The 22,582-nt window shown below is 39.9% G+C and overlaps 1 protein-coding gene across 9 annotated transcripts in view; it reads left to right on the forward strand.

Moving 5' to 3' along the window:
• The window catches only part of WDPCP (WD repeat containing planar cell polarity effector), a 157,565-nt gene that overhangs the window by 100,020 nt on the left and 34,963 nt on the right, over nucleotides 1–22,582 (forward strand). For all 9 annotated transcript variants that reach the window (XM_080389571.1, XM_080389570.1, XM_080389569.1 and 6 more), the window contains 2 exons: nucleotides 8,011–8,074; nucleotides 13,827–13,929. In XM_080389571.1, the coding sequence (XP_080245697.1) occupies nucleotides 8,011–8,074; nucleotides 13,827–13,929 (167 nt within the window). The remainder of the gene's footprint in view (nucleotides 1–8,010; nucleotides 8,075–13,826; nucleotides 13,930–22,582) is intronic.

Below are 22,582 nucleotides of genomic sequence, written 5' to 3' on the forward strand. Positions count from 1 at the left end.
TAATATATTTTTTCTGAGAAGTCTTAGCACTAAAAATACGCATTTTATCCACTGTCAGGCATGAGGGAGAATTGGCCCTGTACCTCATGGAAAGTCAAGGAGGAAAAGGGCCTGTTCATCTTAACTTTAATACTAAATTTCCATCTGCTGCAGTTTGAAATTACAGAGATATCACACATATACAATAGGGATTTATTATAGAGGCAGCAACTCATCCTTAACCGTAGCAATGATACTGGGCCTCTGTTATAGAGCTGTCTTTGGTGTGTAGACATGCTGATATGTTTGCTCAATAAAATCCAGCTTTCAAGACATACTGTTAAGTTTACATGATCACCAGAGTGAGAGGGATAAAGCTGGAAAAGAAGAAAAGCAGAAGTGAATTAATGCAATAAAGGCTAGGATTTAACAGCCAGGGTTGAGTAAAATAAATGTGAAACAACAGGTGTTACTGACTCTTATCAGCATTTTTAATTAACACCTGTTTTTAGCCCAGAGTGCTCTGGAAGAGTATGTTGGAGTGTGTCTGTATTTAAAGATAAAGATAGACTGTTGAGAAGTTACTAAGTAGTAAGAGGTTGAGGGAAGAGGGGGGGGGGGGGGGGGGGGGGCTGTGTTTACTGGGTGGGTGTTAGTTGCAGCTTAGAGAAACCTGAAGGAAAGCCACCATAATAAAATTGCAAGGTAGGGAAATATTGCTATGGCAACAAAATATATTCTCTTAAAGGAAAATGAGTACGAAAAAGGAAATACAGAGGGTGGGAAATTCAAAGGAAGGACACATTACGAGAAGACTGAATCTTGTTCAAAAAGAAATAAACCTTCATGGTTTCAATTTATATAATAATAATATAAAAATATAAATATAAAATTTAATATATAAATGTATAAATATAAAAATATAATTGTAATAAATTGCTGCTATCCAGACTTTTGTAGCACCTACTACTGAAAATCTGAGAGCACCTGACAGACGTGACTACACAGTGGGAAACGTTGCTGTGGCTCCCAACAGTCGTCCTCTTCAGTGGCCCATTCTGCCAGAACCAGGGCTAACATAACTGACCAGCATCACATGGGAACTGTATGACATAAATGTTCATAGAACCATGATCTTTAAACTAATATTTCTTTGGTGTAGATATAAGAGAGTTCTATAGTGTTAAACTAATGCTGTTTTATCGTTAAATAATTTGAGGAACGTGTCAACAAGTAAATGACATAGCTTGCTTTATAGCTAAAACTACTACTTTTTCTAGAATATATCATACATCTGGACTATTTCTTACTAAATATATTTTAAAAGTTTCAGTGGCGCCTTCTTACTAAATGAGTTCATTCAAAATTTAGCTTAGTTCACTTGAAAATCTGAGTCAGAAATGCCTGAAGAGCTTTTCTTTGAACGCAGAAAGTCCGTCCTGAGAAGAAGCGTGTATGTTTAACAGTCATCTGAACTATTTCACACTAGAATACATTTAGGTTTCCTAGAGCAGAATATCATCCTAGAAGATAGGAGTCACGTGGTAAGATTTTAAAATTTTTTTCAGGTTGGGAAGGTCTTCGAGATTCACAGCCAGTTCCAGCCCTCAAGGGCTTTCTCTGGCCAGGGAGTCATACTGTCTGGCTCCCCTTATTAGCTTTCTCTTTCCTCCTATTTTTTAAATTTGGTTTATTAGTTTGTTTTCTTGCTTCATACCAGAGGGTACCCTTTGATGTGAAGGGCATTCAATTCTACGCCCAACGATCTATAAAGTTATAGGTGAACTTCTTTAGTTTAGAGATACGTAATTTGACAGTGTACTTCAAGTAACAGAAATTTTGGGTGACTTGAGATATTTGTGCTCGTTTCAAATTTTCTCATGGTTATTCACTAACTTTTACTTGAGACCTATTTGGTTATGGCCTTTGAAAGGTTCCATAAGGGGTTTCTTTTTAAACAAGTCACTCAGGCCCCAAGTCCAGCACTTCACTTAACATGCCTATATTTATTTAGGCCCCATAGAAAATTACAGGTCATAAACCCATACATTAATGCTTTGCTAAATTTGGGCCTGAAGGGATGTATAGATTATGCCTGGACAACCTTTAGGGCTTCTGCATCTAAAATACAATTTAGAAGATTATCCCCTTGACTCGGATGCATATAGAGCTGGTGGCTGTTTCTCCATTAGCCTTTGGTGTGCTCTGCAGCACTTTCTCTTTGATACTCTTTGTACTCAAGAGTATCTCAGCAGGCAACAAGGTTGCGGACCCTCCTCAGAGGTTTGTGTGTCCTGTTCAGAAGAGCTCATAATGTAAAAAACTAGTAGCATAATAGCATGAGGTTGGCAAAAAAATACCACTAGCATCTCAGAGGTTGGAACGTACCAGCACACCCATTGGTTCCTCCATCAGTTCCCTACTAACTTACAGAATCACCGATGAATCCCAACCAACTCTACAGAAGGTAGAAACCTCAGAAATAAGCATATGCCTGCCAGTTTTGTGAAAATCAGCAACCGGTTAGGGTCAGATAGGACGCAGGAGGTTATCTCCATCCCCCAAAAAGCTACAGCAAAAGTTGAGCAGATGCGTTCTGCCAGTCGAGACGTGCACGGCGTAACACGGAGCGCAGTCTGTGTTGCCCCCTGCCCAAACGGCTGGGCAGGAGCCGTCTACCCCGGTGGGAGCGGGACTGCCCGTCTGCAGCGTGTGCTGCAGGGCACGGGGGAAACGGGCAGAGTTGCCGCGCTGGGGCTGGTGCAGGAGGAAGCACGGGAAGCTAACCAATAGTGCGCTTTGCTGCTCACAGAGGATTTCCTTCTAGAAAACAGCAGTTATGGTTTAAATTTCTGATTGTGATACATGAAACTTTTGGTACGCCTTTGCACATACATTGGTGTTGAAATAGTCTAGCTGCAGTAAACCAACACCCAGCAATGAATTGATTTTTGCCAAAGGAGATCAGTAGTATCAGGGATAGTCTGTTTTCCAGGCAGTTCATTATCCAAACAAATAAGAAGAAAATATGAAGTAAATTCAGAAGTTATGGGACCGAGTCCCCCAAATCACGAGATTCTGAAACACAAACCTGCAGTTTGGGAGAAGAGGGGAAGATAGGTTCTTCGGAGAGTTCCTCGTCTTTGGGCTGCATTCAGTGATCTGCTCTGCAACTGTTTTATTTAAAATAGGGTGTTCTACTGAACTCACGAGGGTAAAATTGGATCAGATTTTAGTTGACTTTTGTTTAAACTATTTTGGTTGTTTTTTTTTAATGAAACCTAGGATCTTGAGCTATATATTCCTTTCCATGTACTCTGGGTAAAGTGCGGGTATTTCAGCATTTGCTATAAAATGCAGGATATAAGTCTTTGACCGATACTACATTTTTTGTATGAAAGGTTACATAGCAGTCTAAATCTTCAGAATTTACTGAAACTTTACAGTGTTTCCTTGAGGTCAATAGAATTTCTGGGTTGGCATTTCAAGGGTGCGCTGCCCGACTTCATTACGCATGAATGTATTTTGTGTGAAATATATAAGGCCTTAAGCCATGGACCAAGGTTTTTAACTGGGCTCTGAAGCTGTGTTCTGAAATACAGCTACGTGCCTAAGTCAGTGGTGTTACGGTCAACAGGCGGTTGAAAACCAACCTGTCCCCATTTAAATCAACGCTTTGTGAACTCGCCGCACACTTTTTACATTCTTCAACCTGATAATCTCTGTTTATTCTCCGAGTTCCACTGGAACGGGGTGCAGAGTCATTTTACAGATGTCATTCTTTATTTTAATATTGTCTAATTTGAAAGGAAAATATTTCAGATAATAACATTTTTTGAGGTAAAAAAGCATGAAAACCATTTCTGTTCCAAAAATTGCTGATATGAGAACTTGTGGGAAACAGGTCCTTTTATGAATAATAATTATTATTGTGTTTAAAAAATGGGCAAGATGCCTAGAAATTGAATGAAAGAATGAGCTATTAAATTGAAATATTAAATGAAATAACTGAATTAAAAGTGATCATGTAAACCCTGCGGTAAGTGTTGGGAGCTGTAGCTGATTGAACATATTTTCATCATCTGTTTTGTATGCTTAAATACAATTGCTTGATGTAAGTAAACACTTGATTGATATTCTGAATACTTTAAAATCTGCATATGCATCACAGAATACTGAACAATTAAAACTTAATTTCAGTGTAGTTTGATTACATGTAAATTATTTCAATATTCATTTTTTCCTGTTCTGTTTGCTCAGTGCATATTTAATATCCACTTTTTGAATGCATATCACCCTTGATTGGACTGTGAGATGAGGAGGACTCTGAAATTTCTTCCATTAAAAAGGATTGCCTTATAAATATTATTTGTGCCACAGCTCTTCCCCTGCAGATTATTTTCTAAATGTTGTGTACCCTTATTGAAGACAAGGAAAAAAACTGCTGCAGCCCTTCTTTATCAGCCCAGCACAAGGAATATGCTTACATGGTCGATGGGCATGTCTAAGAAGGCTTGTTGGTTGTAACTAGTCCCTAAAGAAATGTTTCCATCTTTTCTGTGCTGTATTTCTCTCTTGCTTGCATGAGCTCTCTCTCCCTTCCCTTCCTCCTCCCTCCACATGATTTATTTTTTTTCTGGTTCCTGGACTTCTTATGAGATGTTTTAATACTATGGGTAAATATTACAAATATTTTCAAATCGACCATTTTCAGACTGAAAAAATGCATCTCTATCTTTAAGTGACTACATTCAGTTTAGGTGTTGTGGAATCCAGATGACAAAATTCTGCCTTTTGATATATTGGTAGAATCCCTCATAAAAACTGAAGAGACTTCTTTTCCCTTCTCCGCAGGCTGCAAACCATGCATGTTGTTTTGATCTACAATATTTAAAATCACCTTATTTCTGAACATCCAACAGGAGGAAACCCTGGGCATTTGATACTCTTTTTATTTATGCCAGTGAAAAGAATAGCCTCTCTGAAGTTAATCGATAACATTCTATTTTTTAATTACTTATAAAATGCTCTCCTGGCATCTTCTCAGCTAAGTCACATTCTCAAAATACAAACAGGCAGCAGGTCTGCTTCCACCGTGGAAGGCAGGTCTTTATTCTTCTCTGCCTTGGCCAGTTTTGACCTGACCCCTTTGTTTCCTTGTCCATACAACAGACGTACTAATAGCCATCTTTTAAAATTTTTGTAGGATATGTAGAAAGGTTGCGTAAGTGCGTATAATAACAGTATTATTTTATTTTATGAGAATTTTAACTTAATATTGTATGTGCTAAACAGCTTGCAGGGGAATGTTTTCCTATCTGTCCTATACAGTTAATCGCAGTTTGGGAGTTCTAATCTTGAAGGTCATATTTCTGTTGACTGTCACTTTGACCAAACAAGTGGCTGAACTTCATGGTTTACAGGCAGATTTCCTTATCTCTCTCTTTCAAGAGACATATGAGTCTTGATTGCTGGAGTTATTGTGAAGCAAGCAATAAGTAACGAGGTGGTGGGGGGTGGGAGGACACTTGCGGTGGCGGTGGGGGTGGTGGTGGGAGGACACTTGCTTCAAGACCAGTCCCCTGTAGGTGCCAGTTTAGGAAGCAAATATTGTACCCGGTGACTGCAGCACGAGAACAAAAGGGAGGGTGTTTGCTCTGTGTGTGTGTGTGTGTGTGTGTGTTTGCTTGTTTGAGGAGCTGATAAAGTGAAGTGTGCTAGGGACAGCGACAGGTCTTCCTGCGACAAAACATGCTTAGAAAACAGGCATTCTTATCTTGATGGTCTCGTGCTGTACAGAACTCTCTAATTGTTCCTGTAGAATAAAAACAACACAACTCTCTTGCCAAAGAGACGCAAAATAACAAGTACCTTCTAGCTAATTTAAAAAAACCTGGACATTTCTGACTGATGTAATACTGTTTGCCGAAGTAACACAAACTTGTCGCTGTTGTTTGAAACCTCCATGTTATTTTAAAGCGATTCCATTTATAATAATTTATGAAGTATCTGTGATTGTTATTTCCAGCTCTCTTGGCTTGTGGAGAGCATTTCTTGGATAGTCTTTTCCCCCCTCCCTTTTTTTCCCCTCAGTACGGTAACGAGCTAACTTTACAGTGTTATGAATAGGGGTGGGCTATAATGAGACTGAAGTATGTATGTCAGTTGAAGGGGGAAAAAAATTGAAATCTTTGTGAAACAGCAAAGACAAGACAGCCTGTAAGGCCGTGTTTCTGTTCTGCAGGTTAATCAAATGAAAAAGTTACTTTACTTTTTTTGGTTGCAGGCATTTTTGCCTTTGCTAAAGCAACTGTCATTCAAATAGTCTATATAGTTATAACTTTAAAAAACAAAATAATGATGCAGACGTTCTTTTTAGCTAGTCGTATAGCCCGTTTCTGTTCGGTTTCCAATTTCCCCTCTAAGTACTAAGAATGTATATTTAATCCATAATTGAAAAGAAAAATGTGCCAGAAAAAGATATACATGATAGCTATTCAATATAGACATATTTTAACATGTACTTATTTGTCTTAATTAAAGCATAGCTTCAGAAGCAGCATTACAACACAATGTATTTTAATGGAAAATCCTTCATAGAAAGCATGTTGAAAAAGTTTCAGATACATAGATGTGCATGATAAAACAGTGATGCACTGCCTGTTCCCCAGTGATCAGGAGGTTAACCTTAATTCATCTCTTCCCTCCCTTAAACAGGTTCTGTGAGGAGGGCTGCAAATTAGCGCTTGGAAGACGCAGCAGGGAGATTAGCTTTAGGGAGGAAAGGACTCCCCACTCCCGCTCTTAGGAACCTCACCTGGAGAGTACATTTCCTTCTCTGCTTAAGCTAACGTATCGTGCCTTCTTGTCATAAATGTTATTCCCGAAGGAAAAGTCCTCGCCGGCTCTGTCTCGTGATCTGCTGAATCATTCCAAGTGTGCAGCAGCAGAGGAGAGCAGTAAGGCTGTAGCAAGAGGGAGGCAGAAAACCGCGTAGGCTTTGGCCAGAAACAGGGATCTCCGTATGGTGCGTCCTGTGGGACCTCTTCATTCACCAAGGGAAGGAGGGTTCCCATGTTTCCTCTTGTTCACACTGGCCTGAGGAAGAGCTACAGCATTAGCCGCTTCCTAAGACACCCCCAAGGTACAGAACCGTGTAAGTACTGGCATCCATACGATGCTGCCTGACGATATTCATCTGTCTGATGATGTTCATCGGACAAACACAAACTACACCTTCCTCCAGGCTTCCTGGGTTAACAGTAAAGGTGACGTTCCACCTCCACACCACTCTCTTCCTACTCCGCTGCATCTCTAGGTGATACTCAGGTGGTACCTTCTGGAGCACATCTAGAAGTAATTTTTGCTCGTGAATTTTGCTCTTTTTTCCCCTTGTTTTACCTCATTGACACAACCTTCTTCACCATAAGATGTTCAGAAGACTCTCAGGAGTCTGTGCTAATACCGGGGCTGAGAGGGTGAGGAGGCAAAGCAGTGTCACCCCCTACCTTTTTCTATCCCTGGGGATTCGTGGCTGTTTGTCACGACTCAACTAGATCATGATCTTCAGAGGACTGTATTGAGGGGTCTGTGAGGACAAAATTTTGTGCAAACTTCAACAAGTACCTCTGAAGTCTTGCGAGACTTGGGGTGAGTCTTTTCTGTAGGGCATATTGAGGTTCCTACCAGTGATACTGGGGCTAGCAGTTACCTGTGTTGCGGCTGGGATCTTTCAAAGGATCAATTTTTATGATCTACAGCACCTTCAGCTCCCTTCAGATTCAACTAGATCTGACGGGACTCAGCACTGAACATAACACTTGCTGAAGGTTTTAAGCGATGAAGAAGAGTAAGGGTAGCCACTGTCCTACCTCGTAGTTCTGCAGTTTGGGTATGAGCGTACCAGGTTTCCTCAGTAAAGCTTTGGCATCGCTTTTGGTGAGAATGGAAGCACTTCATCTGCCAGTTAACAAACTTTGATGCAGCTTTTAAACTATCCTCAGCAAGTGACACGTTTCCTTTTTCTTGCAGGTATCAGAGATTTGAAAAAGCATTTCTGCTAGCTGTTGACATAGGTGCTCGGGACCTGTTTATGGTGAGTCATTTCTGGAGACAGAGGCTATTGTCGGGATGTTAGTTGTCAGCTTTTGCGCACATTAAAATGGATCCATGTCATTTGCAGTCTTGGTCACATACTGAAGACAGAACTACTCTACCTGGTTTGCCCTTTGCCATCATGGAACTTGTCAATAGGAATTGAGTCTCTTTAGAGTCATTGACATTTTCCCTAGCATGGCCTAAAGGCTATTCTTTATTTTCCAGGAATTAATGTATATGTTTTTGAACTTTCCCCTTCTTCATCTGTCTTGATGTGGGTGAATGTCATCTTTCACTCTAATAAGCTTATATGTTTCTAATCCATTCCTTAAGAAGTACAGCTGCTGAGTCCTGGACACAAGAGCTGGCCGTATCCTGGGGATCCTGAATGCTCTTAGTTTGTCTCTTAGGGTTTTGTGAAAAGTGACAAATTATGAACGCTTCTGCAGGTACTTTTAAAACAACAAAGGTCAGCAGCATCAACACAAGGGTTTTTAAATTTCATGCACTCTCTGCCTCCTCCCATTTAATTAGCTACAAAAGTAAAATTAACCAGCTCTTAAAAGGTCCTCTGTGTGAGCTCGGCAGGAGGCTCTTGTTTTATAAGATCTTGCACCACAATGTCACAGTGAGGTCAGATGGACAAAGCCAGCCGTGCTTTCCTAGTCTCTCAGCATGTTGCTGCTGCACAGCTGATTTCATTGTTTTCAAAGAAACAATAGGAAAGGGTCTTGTTGAAAAAAAGCCCTTTGAACGATTCGTTTGCTTCACTTTTTTGCATAATGAAGACATTCTGTTGTTTAAATTAAGCTTTGACACTAGATGTTAATATCATTTATTCCATTAAGTCACTTGCCCTGCTAGTTTGATCTTGATATTTAAATTGTATGTTAAATTACACAATTAAATCCTGCTTTTATGGGTTATGAAAATTCCCTTCTAATTATATAAAAAGTTGTGTGAACCTTTTGATGTGTTTTTCACAGCTCTAATCATCTGGCTTGTTCCATCTAATTAGAAAGATGTGAATACTGTGATAAACTTTTCTAAGTATGCATCAAAAGAATGTGATGGAAATGTCAGACTTTTAGGAAATTCACTGCATGTTTTATGTTTACTCTTCTCCATTTTTTCTCTTTTTATCTCATCTTTTTCCTTTTCCCTTTTTATTGAATGTAACTTCTTCAGTACCAATTTTATACCTGATCAAGCTAAGCGCTGCGGCACCGCGTGGAAGGTTTAGACTGTAGCATGTCTGCGGCAGGTTGCAGCTGTTTGTGGTGGACTCTCCCACCGTACGGATCCTACATTCTCCCTGAGTGATTTCAGCCATTTTGGCAGAACAAATGACCCAGCGCTTGGCCTGCCATCTCAAGGGCCCTCTCTCATACGGTGAGAGCATTTCCTACACGATCTTTTTCTCTTTCCTTCCCTCCGCTGAGAGCAGGGCTGAGGAAGCAGCCCTGTCCCAGGGTGGGGAGCACCAGCGCTGGGTCAAGAGATGGGTGCGAAGCTGCTAATAAGGGGGAGGGACTGTCAGTACCTGGCTCCACGAGTGGAAACACATCCTCCTCTCAACAAAAAGGGTCCCCAGCTTTCTTCAAGAGGGACTTTCAGTGTTCAGAGAGAAATTAGCTCCATCCTTTCCTACTCTTCCTTGTTTTCCCTTTCCTCTCTCAACACCTACTCTCCGTTTCCCATCTCACTAACACTCTTAAACATAAATATATGTTTCCGCATAGTTCCTCCTGGCTTACATTACTGTGAGATCAAAACCAGTTCTGTATTGTCCTCGTTCTGTTTGCATTACCGTTGAGATTCCTCAGAGCTTCCCCTGAATTACGCAACAAGCAGCTCACACGCCGGCCTCTTCGGATCCTCTGTTAACTCACTGCCTTCTCTGGGGAAATGTCCTTTTGCTAATTCATCTTCTGAGTGAGGTACTGAAGAACGAACTTTATGGTAAGCTAACAGTGGCACTGCTGCAAGGGTACTAAGTATGGGACTCAAAACGTTGAAAGGTGCATAGGTCGTAAAAAGTATTTCGTTGTGCCACAGTAATTTCTAGGGAACTGGGCTTCATTGCACCGAATGTGTGAAAATTAGATAACCCTGTTATCTAGATAACCCTGTTCCCTGGAAGCTTACAGTCCTTCTAGGTATGAGTATAACAATACCTACCTTGCTAAGCAAGGTTTGTGCATCCTTTCACTTCTGCTTAACACTGAATAATTTGTCTATATTGTTTATGTAGATCAAAATGCAATTAATAGCATACAACTTGACTTTACCTATACTTAAAGTATTTATAATTATGTGCAGTACAAATAACTGTACTGTTGTTTTACAGACCAACCAAATCCATTTATAAAAACTCACGCCACCTAATTCCCAGTTAATTTAATGGGATTTCAAGAAGCAATAGTAGACTAAAGAAAGATACCTGATGAAATAAGCAAAATGAGAAAGAAAAAATCTGTTTATTAAAAGTGAACAGAGAAGGAACAAAAATGGAAAGGACAGAGAGGAGCAGACAGAACAGAGGCTGAGGAGGAGCCAAAAGTTGAATACCCATCTCTGAGACTTCTAAGGAAATGTCCTATGTCTTGGAGGATTTATCCTGAGCGTCTCTTTCACCAAACAGGGCTCTGCGGCATTTCTGCTATTTGTTTTGACGTTGCAAAGAAGTTTGAGAGAATGCTGCCTGAGGGCTAATTTCTTTCATAGTAATGAAAAAGAAAACAAAAAAGACTTAAAAGTTAGTCCTGTAGCTATAGCGTCACTAGTATGATGCCATAACAAGACACACATACACTGCTGTGTCTCTCCATAAGCTTTACCCTCACGTCACGTCTAAGTCCATCAATTATTATCATCTCCTACAAAGTTCAATAAAAAAATAAAACTGAAAAGGACATAATATCATGAACAACAGCTACATTTATTGGACAGTGACTGATCCAATCTGTGACAGAAAAGATCAAGCAATAGAAGGGTTGTTAGCCTGAAATCCTTTTGTAGTATGCTCCAGCTCTCAGCTGCTGAAAATTCAAAAGGCCATCCCATGTACCAAAGGTAGCAAAAAATGCAAGGAAAAGACACTTTAATAAAACTGTCAGATCTTGGGTGATACACTGATGAGGAAAGTACATGTTTCGAAGAAATGTTGGAATTTTGCCCAGAAATATCCTATAGACAAATGCACATCAGTGTTTCAAATGACTTCTGCTCACTGAGGGCCAGCTCTGTGAGTCACAAAGATGAGGGTAAAAAGGAAGTAGTCCAAAAAGTAATCAAACTGTTAAATGATAAAATACAGCCTTTTCGGCAAACTCCTGAGAAGCAGCTGGAATTTGTTTTTATTGTCACCATTGTTTTTGAAAGGGATGTGATCTTTGGACAGATGAATTCTTAGATAATTGTGTGGAAAGATCTGTAATGAATATTCAGCTAATTTAATTCTTTTTTCTTCTGTCTTTCTTTAAGGCACCCTGTAATCCAGTTTTCTTCTTTCTCTTTTATTTACTTTCTAGTTTCATTCTACTCAGAGAGTTACAAATTCTTAGAACCATCCAGTTTTGCTGTCTTATTTGAATGAGGGACACCTAAATTGCATCTCAAATTTTCTGATTAAGAGTTTTTATATCTGTAATCTTTTCTTTCTAAAGCTTGTTTAGAGATAGAGACAAGAGCTTTTTTAATTATTCTGACAGCAAATTGAGGAACCATGAAGAAAGGCACTTACCAGCCTACTGCTGCATCTTTATTTCTCACAAGGCCCCTGTTAGGTAGCAATGGATGTGTAGGAATTTTACATTTCTTTACTCCAAACAGAAAGCACAGGCAAAACCAAGTTCTCAGAGTGAGGTGTTTTGATACGCACAGTATGCACAACCCTCTTAACTCAAAGAACTTTTTCATTTTCTGCAGTTGTTTCCATCCCCTCCCCAAGTTTATTATTTAAAATTGCATTGAAGTATACAATACGTCTCTTAGTTCAAACTAAAAAACCTAGTCATTAAGCATCGTCAGAATGTATTTTGAATTAGTGAACACAATCTGCCTATACATTCAAATCTTTGTAAGTTCAGACTTGTTCAAGAGCCCTTAGGTTTTCTATTGTTATCTAAATAAGCTGACAATATCTATTGCTTAATCTTCATAGAAATCATACCTTGCTACTCAGGCCCTTTTCTCCTGACAACCATGTTAAACCTACAAAGAGAGGAAGTACAGAGTTCGCAACAAGTTCGTAACTCATTACTTTGCTCCAAGACACTTGCACATTTTTTAAGTCACACCTGTGTCTGAAATTAGAAAATGTTGCTGTCTCCTGCAGACTGCTGGGATCCTGCAAGTCAGTACCAGATTTTCCTGCATAATCAGTCTCAGTTTCCCTAACATTTTTGGCGGTATTGTTATTGTTATTATTGATAATAAAAGCAGCATCTTTTTCTCCTAACACTATTACTCTCACTTTTTTCATCCAGCTTATCTTTCTAGAATAAGGTCACTTTTTCCTGTACAATTTTCTGTCGTGTTGATGAAGGTGGCAGTAAACTCACACTGAGAAGGACAGTTTCACCTGAAATCTTCTGCATTAGTGAGAATATAGTTGCTTTTACGGTATGCAGAGGTCAATATTTCCAGCAAGTACTCCTTTTCCCTTTAAATTCCTGCATGCAGATAGATTGCAAAACAATGGCCAGGAATAACTTAAATCTTTGGATACAAAATGTCGCCTTCAGCACAGAAGTGGGGAAAAAAGACTTTGCCGACTGTTTGGGGGTTTCCCTCACTTCGTATTGTCACAGTTCATGCACAGAGCAGCCTGTGGCCGTGGCGCCGAAGGAGAAGGGGGTTAATTATCTCTTTATTAATGGTCAAGGATGAAACTTGTCTTCAAGGCCCAAAATCAAGGGCAGTGAGGCTGTAATTTGTCACCAGGGTTATATTCTCCCACAAATGGTGCTGTCTGTAGTACACCTCAGGTTTTCACCTCAGACGTAAACATACAATAAAAAGCCTTGCAATTCAGCACGTCATGGTATGCCCCTTGCAGCAGCCCTCTGATTTTTAACCCGAGATGAAGGACCAGATCCAGAGTATTGGCAACTATTCATGCTCAACAGCAACATTTTTGGAAAGCCCCTTGTTGTCCAAAAGGGACTCAGGAATCGTGTCACCTGTGTGGGTTTTGAAACCCTTGAGCAACCATTGTTTCTCTTATTGCCTCCAATATCAGCACAAAGAGGATCACCATCACCTTACTCAAAGAACAGTAAGTGTAACGTGACAACCTCCAAACAAAAATTAGTCCCAAAAGAGTTTTACCCCAAAACTCATGTATTAGGTGGAAACCTTAACACACTTCAAATAGGGACTGTCAGCCAGAAGAGTTCCAGTACTTCAGATCTGGTTTACACAGAGCCAGCTCCTGTCAACCCTCCTTTTGCACCAACAGAAGTTACCTTAAAGCAGACAGATTGTTTTCTTTCATACACTGAGTCAATAGCTCCACTTTTATCAGTGCGTGATTGGTCAGTGTTTTATTCAGTGCTGAATTCAATAGCACAAGCAAGATAATAAATTTGCATTGGGAGGGAATTAAAATGTAATGGTAGGTTCATCAGTTCCATCTGTGTTTGTAATCTAAATAATAAAAGAACCTCTTTCTTTTGAAAGCCCTTTTGTTACTCCTATGAGATCCATTTTCGATTAATCTTTTTTTTTCTCTTTTATTTCCAAAGGACATCCATTACCTTGCACTAGATAAGGGTGAATTGGCACTAGCTGAAGTGGCAAAGAAAAAGGCTAATGACATTGATGCAGAATCAATAACTACTAGAATTGGTAAGAATTAATGGTGTTTAAAAAGCCCTTCTTGTTTTAATCAATACTTATCCTGTACAACACCGTGTTATATTTGTAGGGGGGTTATTGTTTCAATTGCCTTGTTTTCTTTGAAAGCGAGACAGTATTTTTATTCATAACTAAAGAGGGAGGCTTATAAAAATACCATAGCTTTGCCTTTGAGCACCCACGTGAGGATTGTGTCAATGCAATAGCTGTGGAGCAAGAAGGATTTATACTGTGACTATATAGAAAAGTTCAGGCTGTACAAGCTGAACTGAGTGCAGGAGGTGAGGGGCTGAATCTGAAGGCCCGGTATGGCAATCTCATTCACCTCTAAATACTTGCTTGCACACACTGTGCCAATAACTGGAGTCACACCACGAATGCTTTGGCGGCGTTCAGATGAAACATGTACTGATGTGAACACAGGCTCAGATCCTGGCTTTAAAGTAACAGCTGTGCATGCAGTGGGATTCTTGCTGTTCCATAGGGAATATCAATGCAAAAATTGCAGGGTTAGACTGATAGCTTGAACACAGACAACTTTTCAGGCAAGTGAACTCACAACTCATTTTCTCCTTGTGTTTCCTCTGAATTGTCATGAAGAGATGTATGCAAATACCTAGACCATTCTGATTTCATGCCTGTAGCCCGAACCAAGCAGAAGGGGTCTAAGTCTAGGTAGCTGACCTCCAGCAGAGAGAAAGTAGGCAAAGGGGGAAGAAAGAACACAAAATGTATGTACAAAATATGCACAGTGCTATTTAGCTTGTTCTACTGCGTCTTTGAATATTAGAGGAAATCAATATTAGAGCTTTTGTCCTTGTCCCATGCCAAGAAGTAGAACGATTAAAGCTCAGAAGGAGTTACAAAACCTTTGAGACCTTGGTTAACGTAGGATTCTTTTAGAGCTATGCATCTTGATGTTTACATAGCAAATGCCGTTCAAATACATAGAAATGCAGAGAGGCGGTATGTGCGTTTATGTGGCTATTTCTAGATATTGTATAGATCCGTTACTTTCAAGGCTATGCAATACAGTATCACCTCCTTCCCTCTCCAGCAGAATAGAAACCGAGAAGTGCCTGTCCTGAACTCTTTTCTTCAGGGTCTTTCATTTTCAAGCTGAAATCCCTTTGAGAATTTTTTTGCATCACAGCTGGGCCTTTGGTCAAGCCCTTTCACCACTAGAATTGCCAAAAATGACATTTCTTCAGGTCATCTGTTACTGGGCACTCCTTAAAGTATACAGTTCCGTCTCCCTTGCTTTCTCCTTTACTTTTTAGGTAGTTGTCCTCTGCACCTAATATGACTGAGATACCCAAGACTTGTATGTGATCATTATCTACTCTCTTACACTTAATCCAGAAAATTTGAGCCTTAATCTGTGTCTTCATTTAATTCCTTGCAAACTAAAGCTGTTAGTAATCTCTGAAGTTCGGCTGTTTTTAAGTTTACTGAGAGCCTTATATAGTATTACAGACATACATGCAAAGATAGGGATAGAGGAGAAACCCGAGGTGATCACAAATGTCTTACTTGCATGTCAGATATAGTTATCATGTTAGTACAGTTCACTTATAAATGTGCAAGCACACAGTCTTCCCCTCCTTCAGAGCAGTCCTACAGTTACCTCTGTAATGCTCCATAAATATAAATTATTGAAGTCATTTTATATGATAAAGTCTTTAAAGTGTTCTCGTTTGCTGAATAATTAACTATCAGAATGATTTAAAATAATTTTCAATGCCCCTGGGACAAACTGTCACTGAGATTCACTCTATAAACAGTAATGAATTTGCATCCAATTCATTTTATATGAAAATAAACAGGGATCTCCCATGAGTTTGTTTCACTGCAGATTGAATCTCACCTTAAACATGCGAAATCCCAGCCACAGGTTTTGTTTTGTTATACTTTATTCCAACGTCCTTTCGTGATGATGTTTTTGTTTCGTAAGCTGTTGTTAGCAAAAAAGTGTCGCAAGGCACAAACTTTATGGACCCAGTGATAACAAAAAATAACAAGTGCTTTAGGTGTAAATTACTATATTTATCTAACATTTTGAGAGGGGGAGAAAAACTCATGCCAGAGCCAGAAGCTTTAAAATGCAGTTTCAAACAAGTCTCTGCCTCCCAGGCGCAGTCCTCTTCATCTCGTCCCTGCGCTCTGGGGCTTTCAGCCGCTCAGTTCGCGGAGTCACGTTCCCGGAGCAAACCCCAGACTTCTTGAGCACCCACTTCAGGCTTCTACGAGAAGGCTGCATCCTCAGCAAACAGAGGCAACAAGATGCAACGAGTGCTGCAGGTCCCAAGTTATGCTGAACAACTCCCTAGATCGTATCAGGCCTCTCTACAGCGTATTTAATATACATATTACAGTATGTGGTCCTAAATAGTACAAATGGGGACCATTCTCGTATATCAACATCTGATGATATTTCTTGAGCTAGCCCATCCCCAAAACTTAGCTCAACGCTATTTGAAATTTGTTATTTGAAAATAACATGAGTCAGTGCTCCTGGCTGATTCCCAAGCCCTTAAGAGTGCTCCATCTTGCCCCAGATAGATTTAATTTGTCAAGATATTTTTGTGTACAGGGCTCACTTCAAACATAATATATTTCAAACTCAGACTTCTGGAAAAGTTTCAAGCTCCTACAAATAACGTAGAATGACAATATAATTTCAGCTCAAATGTATAGATGTCATCCAGAGTTCTATAAGCATTGATAGATTCCTCACATATATCAAGATTCGTGTCAAGATAAAACAAAAGATAGATTTATTATTTTAGAATTTTCTGAATTTTAGCTCTTCTCAGTGCGTCGTCTGATTTTGGTTTGCTATACACCATTTTGAAGAAGTCACCCTCAAAGCTCAGAACGTCTGGGTGCATGGGTAAAAACACCTGTAGCCCTTCAGAGCAGAGTACCTTGGTGAGAACATTGCTGAGCAAGATGAGGTGTCAGGTACCTGTTCCCAGCTATGGTTTTGGCAGAATCAGATATTTTGTTCAACTGATTAAAATCTTCTACAGAAAATTATTCTCCTAAGATTTCATGTTTGACAGCTCGTGAAAATGCATCTTGAGGCATGAGAAGATTGAAGTAATGGTACTGTTCATCTCAGAGTCTGCATTAGCTGTCTCCTCTTTGCCCGCTCCCATTTGATCACCAGACCAGTGACCACAGATATTGTGGTTTCCTCTGCCAAAGATTTTCTGTTGAATTATTTCTGCAGAAGATCTATGAGCTCCTTAACGAGGTCAGGGAGTTCTCATTTAGCCTTGCCTAAAATATATGCTGTGCACCTCATTTTGCTTGATTAAAAGAAAGAGGACTCTCTTCAGTATCGACAACATTTATTATAATATTATAAAAGTTCTGTTTATGGGTGTAACCTGGCATATACACTCCTGGAACAACGTTGCCCGTGGTGGAAGAGCGCGTCTGTTCGGTGCTGTAAACTGTGGGTTGCTAATGTAAAACCTGAGTTGCAAAGAACTGACATGGCACAGCCTGTTGGGAAATGCCATAACTAATGATGATCACGGAGGTGAAGAGCTCAGCCTTTCAGACATCATTGCTCAATGAATATCCAACGAAGAGCATATGTAGTCAGTGTCAGAAAGTTTCCCAAGGCCAACTTCCAACAAATTACATTAGGGCCTAGCAAGATGATTTTAACCTTCAAATCAATAGCTTTCACCCAAAAGGGATTCGTGTTGTGACAAGACAGATAACTGCTGCGTGGTTGAAAGGCAAATTGGGAAACCTTGTATTGCTACTTAGAGTTAAATTCAGAATATTAGTAACACCAATGTTTAGGCAACATTTCTAACAGAGATATCTTAATAAAAACACCGATGTTGAGATAATTGTATTGTACAGAAATGCTAGATGGGATTGACTAACGTTTTGGTGGTTCAGTAATGTCTCGTGAAAGCGCTTGAGGTTTTTCCACTTAAATTTGAACTTTAAAACGTTTCTGGAAATATTCCATAATGTTTGCAAGTGAGATAGGAAATCTTATCAGTTCTCACAGAGGCTGAGGTCTAGTTTCCCACACTGTTCATAAAATGACATGCAAAATATAGGGCCCTAAACGTTTCACCTTACTGGCAAGGGACATCGCCGGTGTGAACCTTAAGTGGAGAATTTATTAACTACTTCTTAGTTCTGTCATAGTATTCTATATGGAATGGCTTACCTGTTCTTTGTGATAATTAATAATGACACCTTATAGTGTTTTGTCTTCCATATGGTGCGCCTGAGACAGCAGCCTGGTCTTGCATACAGTCTGCCACCTCCAAGTCACTTGTGATTTGCTCAGATCTTCCTCTATTCCTGATAGTCCTGGTAAGCCCACATGTATTTCAAGGCCAGGTTTAGAATTGTCCCCCTGTTTTTGTAACCTTCTCTGGCCCTGCGTTAGCCTGGCTGATAACATTTGTTCCTCTTCCGATCCATAATGACTCATCTATCAAGCAATAGGCTTCTTCCTTACCCTCCCGCCCTCTCTCTGACACTGATGACAAAGCCCCTTCACTCCCTGCGCTTCCTTGGCACGCACATCTTTCTCTTGCTATCAGGTTTCAAGTTAACTGAGAATCTTAGCCTTTTATTTCGGGGCATGGTTTTTATTTCACTGCGTAACATGTTTGTGGCGTGCTTAAAAGGTGTCATCCAATACAGAGGTGAGCTGTGATCTGGAAAGACTCAGGAGACGCTGTTTATGCTACAGGTTTTTGGAGCTCTGCTCCTTCAGTTTAAGTGTTAGATCTCCTATTTATTTACTTAGATTTTCGGTTTAAGTCAATCAACACCTCTGGAATCAAATCCTTTGCTTTTATTTTGCTAATAATGTGACTTTTTCCCCAGAGAGCCAGAAGAACATTTTTTAATGAAAAATGTTTTTAAGTATGATTGGCAGTTAACCTATGGCAAGAAATTAGTTTCCACAAGCACTTTTTTAATTTTGTGCCACACAAGATGACTGTCTTTGAAGATCCATAGTAATTTGAAATTATTTAACTGTGCTCATGTGTACACACTCCGGCACACATCAAGCCACACACGACATTTGATACAGAGCCCGCTAAACACAGCGAAAGAATTTCTGCCATCTTCAGTGGGCTTTGGATGCAGATTTTAGCAAGTAACAGGCTCATGTGAAGGCCTGGCATTACCAGAACCCCTGCCCTCTAAAAAAAAATGACAAAAAGCCTGGGCTGGAAGGGTGCTGTCCTTGATGTAGGCTGCTCGAGGCCCCTGGTTTCAGGAGGAGCCAGCGGTGCCCAGTGCTCGTGGCGTGGAAGCCTGTTGCAGTGGTAGCTCTGAATTCATGCCCTGGCATACCTGCCTCATTGGGAGTGGAACAGTACGTTCCCATACAACTAAGTGGATCTGCTGAATCTTCTTCTTTATTCTGATGTTTAACTTTTTCTTAATTACATTTTTAATTTTCCAGCTAGTCGTGAGGATTTCACTCTATTGAGAGGTTACAGGCGCTGATTGTTCCCCTCCTTGTGTTCTTTTCGAGAAGTGGAGTTGTTTGTTTTACTTAAGGTCTATAGTAATGCCAAACTATTTTTGGCTCCACCTCATCTCACCTCTCCACTTGCTTGTGTCATGATGTCAGTTTTGATCTATACCTTCTCACTGCTAGACAGCTTTGCCTAAAGACATAATCCTCAGCTCCTAATAATTATAAGTACATCAAAGGCTAGCTGGTTTGCTTAGCTGCAGAGGTCTACTCAGAGATCTGTGTATCTTCACTTGAAAGAGATTTATAGTTTTGTGTCAAGCTTTAGAATAATCATGGCATTCCATTTCCCCCCCCTTCTTTATCATGACATTCTTGCCCACTATAGAACGTAATTTAAAAAGCACCATTATATTCCTGAAATGAAGACAATATTCTCCTTTAATATTTTAATTGTAATGATCCTCCTATTTTGTTGTATCTATCAGCAGTAAAATTATACCCTATTTAATACAAAAAAGTCTTTCCAAGAAGTCATAGATTAACCATTTTTTGCCTTCATTTTAAATGATGTGACGAGTACTAAAAAAGAAAGAACAGTAAATGGAAGAGCCAGCTTTAGGGGGTTATATTTTTTTGTATCAATAGCCACATACTATGACTGGTTTATAAACAAAAAAAATTACAGTATTTCCAAACTCTGAAAATTGAAAGGCGTTGTCTGTTTCTGATCTGTATTTATTCTATGTACAGTTAGGTTATTGCAAGGGATGTGAGGTCTCTCATCTCAGATCTTTCCAGTATATTTCCACTGTATCCCTATAACCTCCAGTAAAGTTCATGCACGTACACAGTAGAGAATGGGTGACACTAATTACCAAGTAAAGAACTTCTTTTCTCAACATATCAAGAAGTAAGTTACAAAAGTGAAAACAATAGAGATGTTCCTTGCTTGAGGTTGTTACATGAGAAAGAGTAGTTGAGCATAAAAGATCTCGAAGGGATGCCCATAGCATGCCATTGCAGTAAAGAGAAGCAAGTCAGTACTCAAGTATCCGTTGACGTTGCAGCTAGGAATTTAAGTAGGAATTTAACTTCTCAGCACTGATTCCACAGACCAAAGTCAATTTAAATAAAAAGCACACATAGTTAAAATAACTGTTGAAACAAACTGTCAAAGAAATTGATGCACAGAAAGTGTCTTTGCATGGAGACTAAATTAATACCTTTCTGGGAAATACGTTTTAGCCAAATACAATTTATGCATTAGTCAAACACAAGTTTTTCTTGCTCAGTGTAGGGTACCTGGATGCAATTTAATGGCCTCTAATTCACTGTAGGTCAAACTAGTTGATTTACACTATAACGTTATAGTATAATATTCATATGTTCTGGATTCCAGTCTTGCCTACAGCTCTGTGAAAAAGCCCCTGGTAAATCTCCCATTAGCTTCAAAAGGCCCACATGTAGGCTAAAAGGCTGCAGTTAAAAAGCCACATAATGTATATTCACACATCTCATAGTATGCACGTGTGTGCGTACATAAGTGGGTGTTATATTTACACATACACAGCCAAAATCTGGCCAGTCATAAAAATAGCTCCAAATCTGAACACGGGCACTAGATTAATTAATATGTATTTTTATTTTGTTTCATGACATCAGCAGCCACAGAACCCACTGCTGCTTTTTTTCTGAAAGAACAAGAAATAATCACAGCAGGAGTTGTTTTCATAATTGCTGTAGCTGGCTGAGAGCTGCGTATCTGTATGTTCACGGTGTGTCAGAGGCATGTTTGTCTCGCACACCCTAGAGCCATCCTTGAGCCTCTCGTTTTCTGATAGGGAATTCGCCAATTGCATTTCTACGCACTGAAAAGAGTTGGCAAACACATACTTGCCTGGCAGTTGGTATGTGTTTTGTCCTGTTTGTTCTGCGTAATGTAACGTGATGTGACAGGCTGCAATTCATCACATCAGTGGTATGACAGCAGAGGAATTGGAAAAGAGTTATAATGGTGGGCTGATGCAAGGTGTCCATTTAACGTTCGATTGTAATATTTCAGTGTCAAGTCTTTTTATAATGGCCTACTGAAGAATTATCCCCAAAATGTTCCCCACGTGGGTGAGTTTTAGAAGCAGTGATCAGGTAGAGCGTAGTCAACATCCAGAGAAGGCTGTAGATTCCTGTGCTCAGAAGGACCAGCTCTTGTAAATAGGAGAACCTTTGCACGTCTGGCTTCTGATCAAACAAAAACCTTGAAGGACTATTTATGTATTGCCTCCACTTTCACTATGCTTCCCAGCCACACCACAGGCTCTTCCGTGGGGATGCCATGGAACTGCCCAGGGCAAAATCAGAGGTCGAGGCTGTTTTCCTGCAAAGACTCCTGCACAAGAGGCTGCTTGACAGTTCACCCCTGAGAAACTCCCGCAACAAAAGCCAAGGTGTTTGATGACCTGATGTTCGTTCTTGTTGAATGCTTGCAGCCTAACAAAACCAAGTCCCCTGTTAAAATCCTGTCTCAGGGCTGGTGACATTCTAATCAGGGTATCGCTGAGGAAAGCAGTGGGGAAAAGCTCAGCAGGGCCCGAGAATAAGCTTTTCACCCATTGCTGTTGTCAGTCTTGCACTTTCTGAAGTGCTAGACTTGGCCAGAAGAAAGGAGATGGGCTGTTTAAGAAAAAGTATTGGTGAAAAACTGATCAACAGTGCCTAATACAAGGCAGTAAGTACAGCCAGAACTAACGACTTTTTTTCTGCCCTCAGCATACACTCTGTATTTCATTTCAGCTTTTTCAAATATCTTTTCCCTAAATATCCTTCCTGTTAGTTAGTCTGTACCGAGACTTATTTTTACTTTAAATCTCAGTGCCATGAGACTGCTGCGACTCCTGAACCTGTGCATGAGTAATATCTGCCCTTCAATAATATTTTCCACAGCATTCAAGATACCAGAAGTCCTGAATCATGCTGGATTTCAGACCGTAAAATTCAGTCTTAAAAATAGATGGTGAGGCAGCATTGGTTATCTCTGCAATGCTGATGTTATGAAATGGAAAAATATTATAATATGACGAAAAGATATCATTAATAATAGCTTATAAGCGTGTGTGGTGATCATTTTAATTAGTTACTTTCTGCAGGTACACTGCCAGTGTCCCA

Source organism: Falco punctatus, assembly GCF_963210335.1.
Source record: "Falco punctatus genome assembly, chromosome: 5".
Lineage (NCBI taxonomy): Eukaryota > Metazoa > Chordata > Aves > Falconiformes > Falconidae > Falco > Falco punctatus.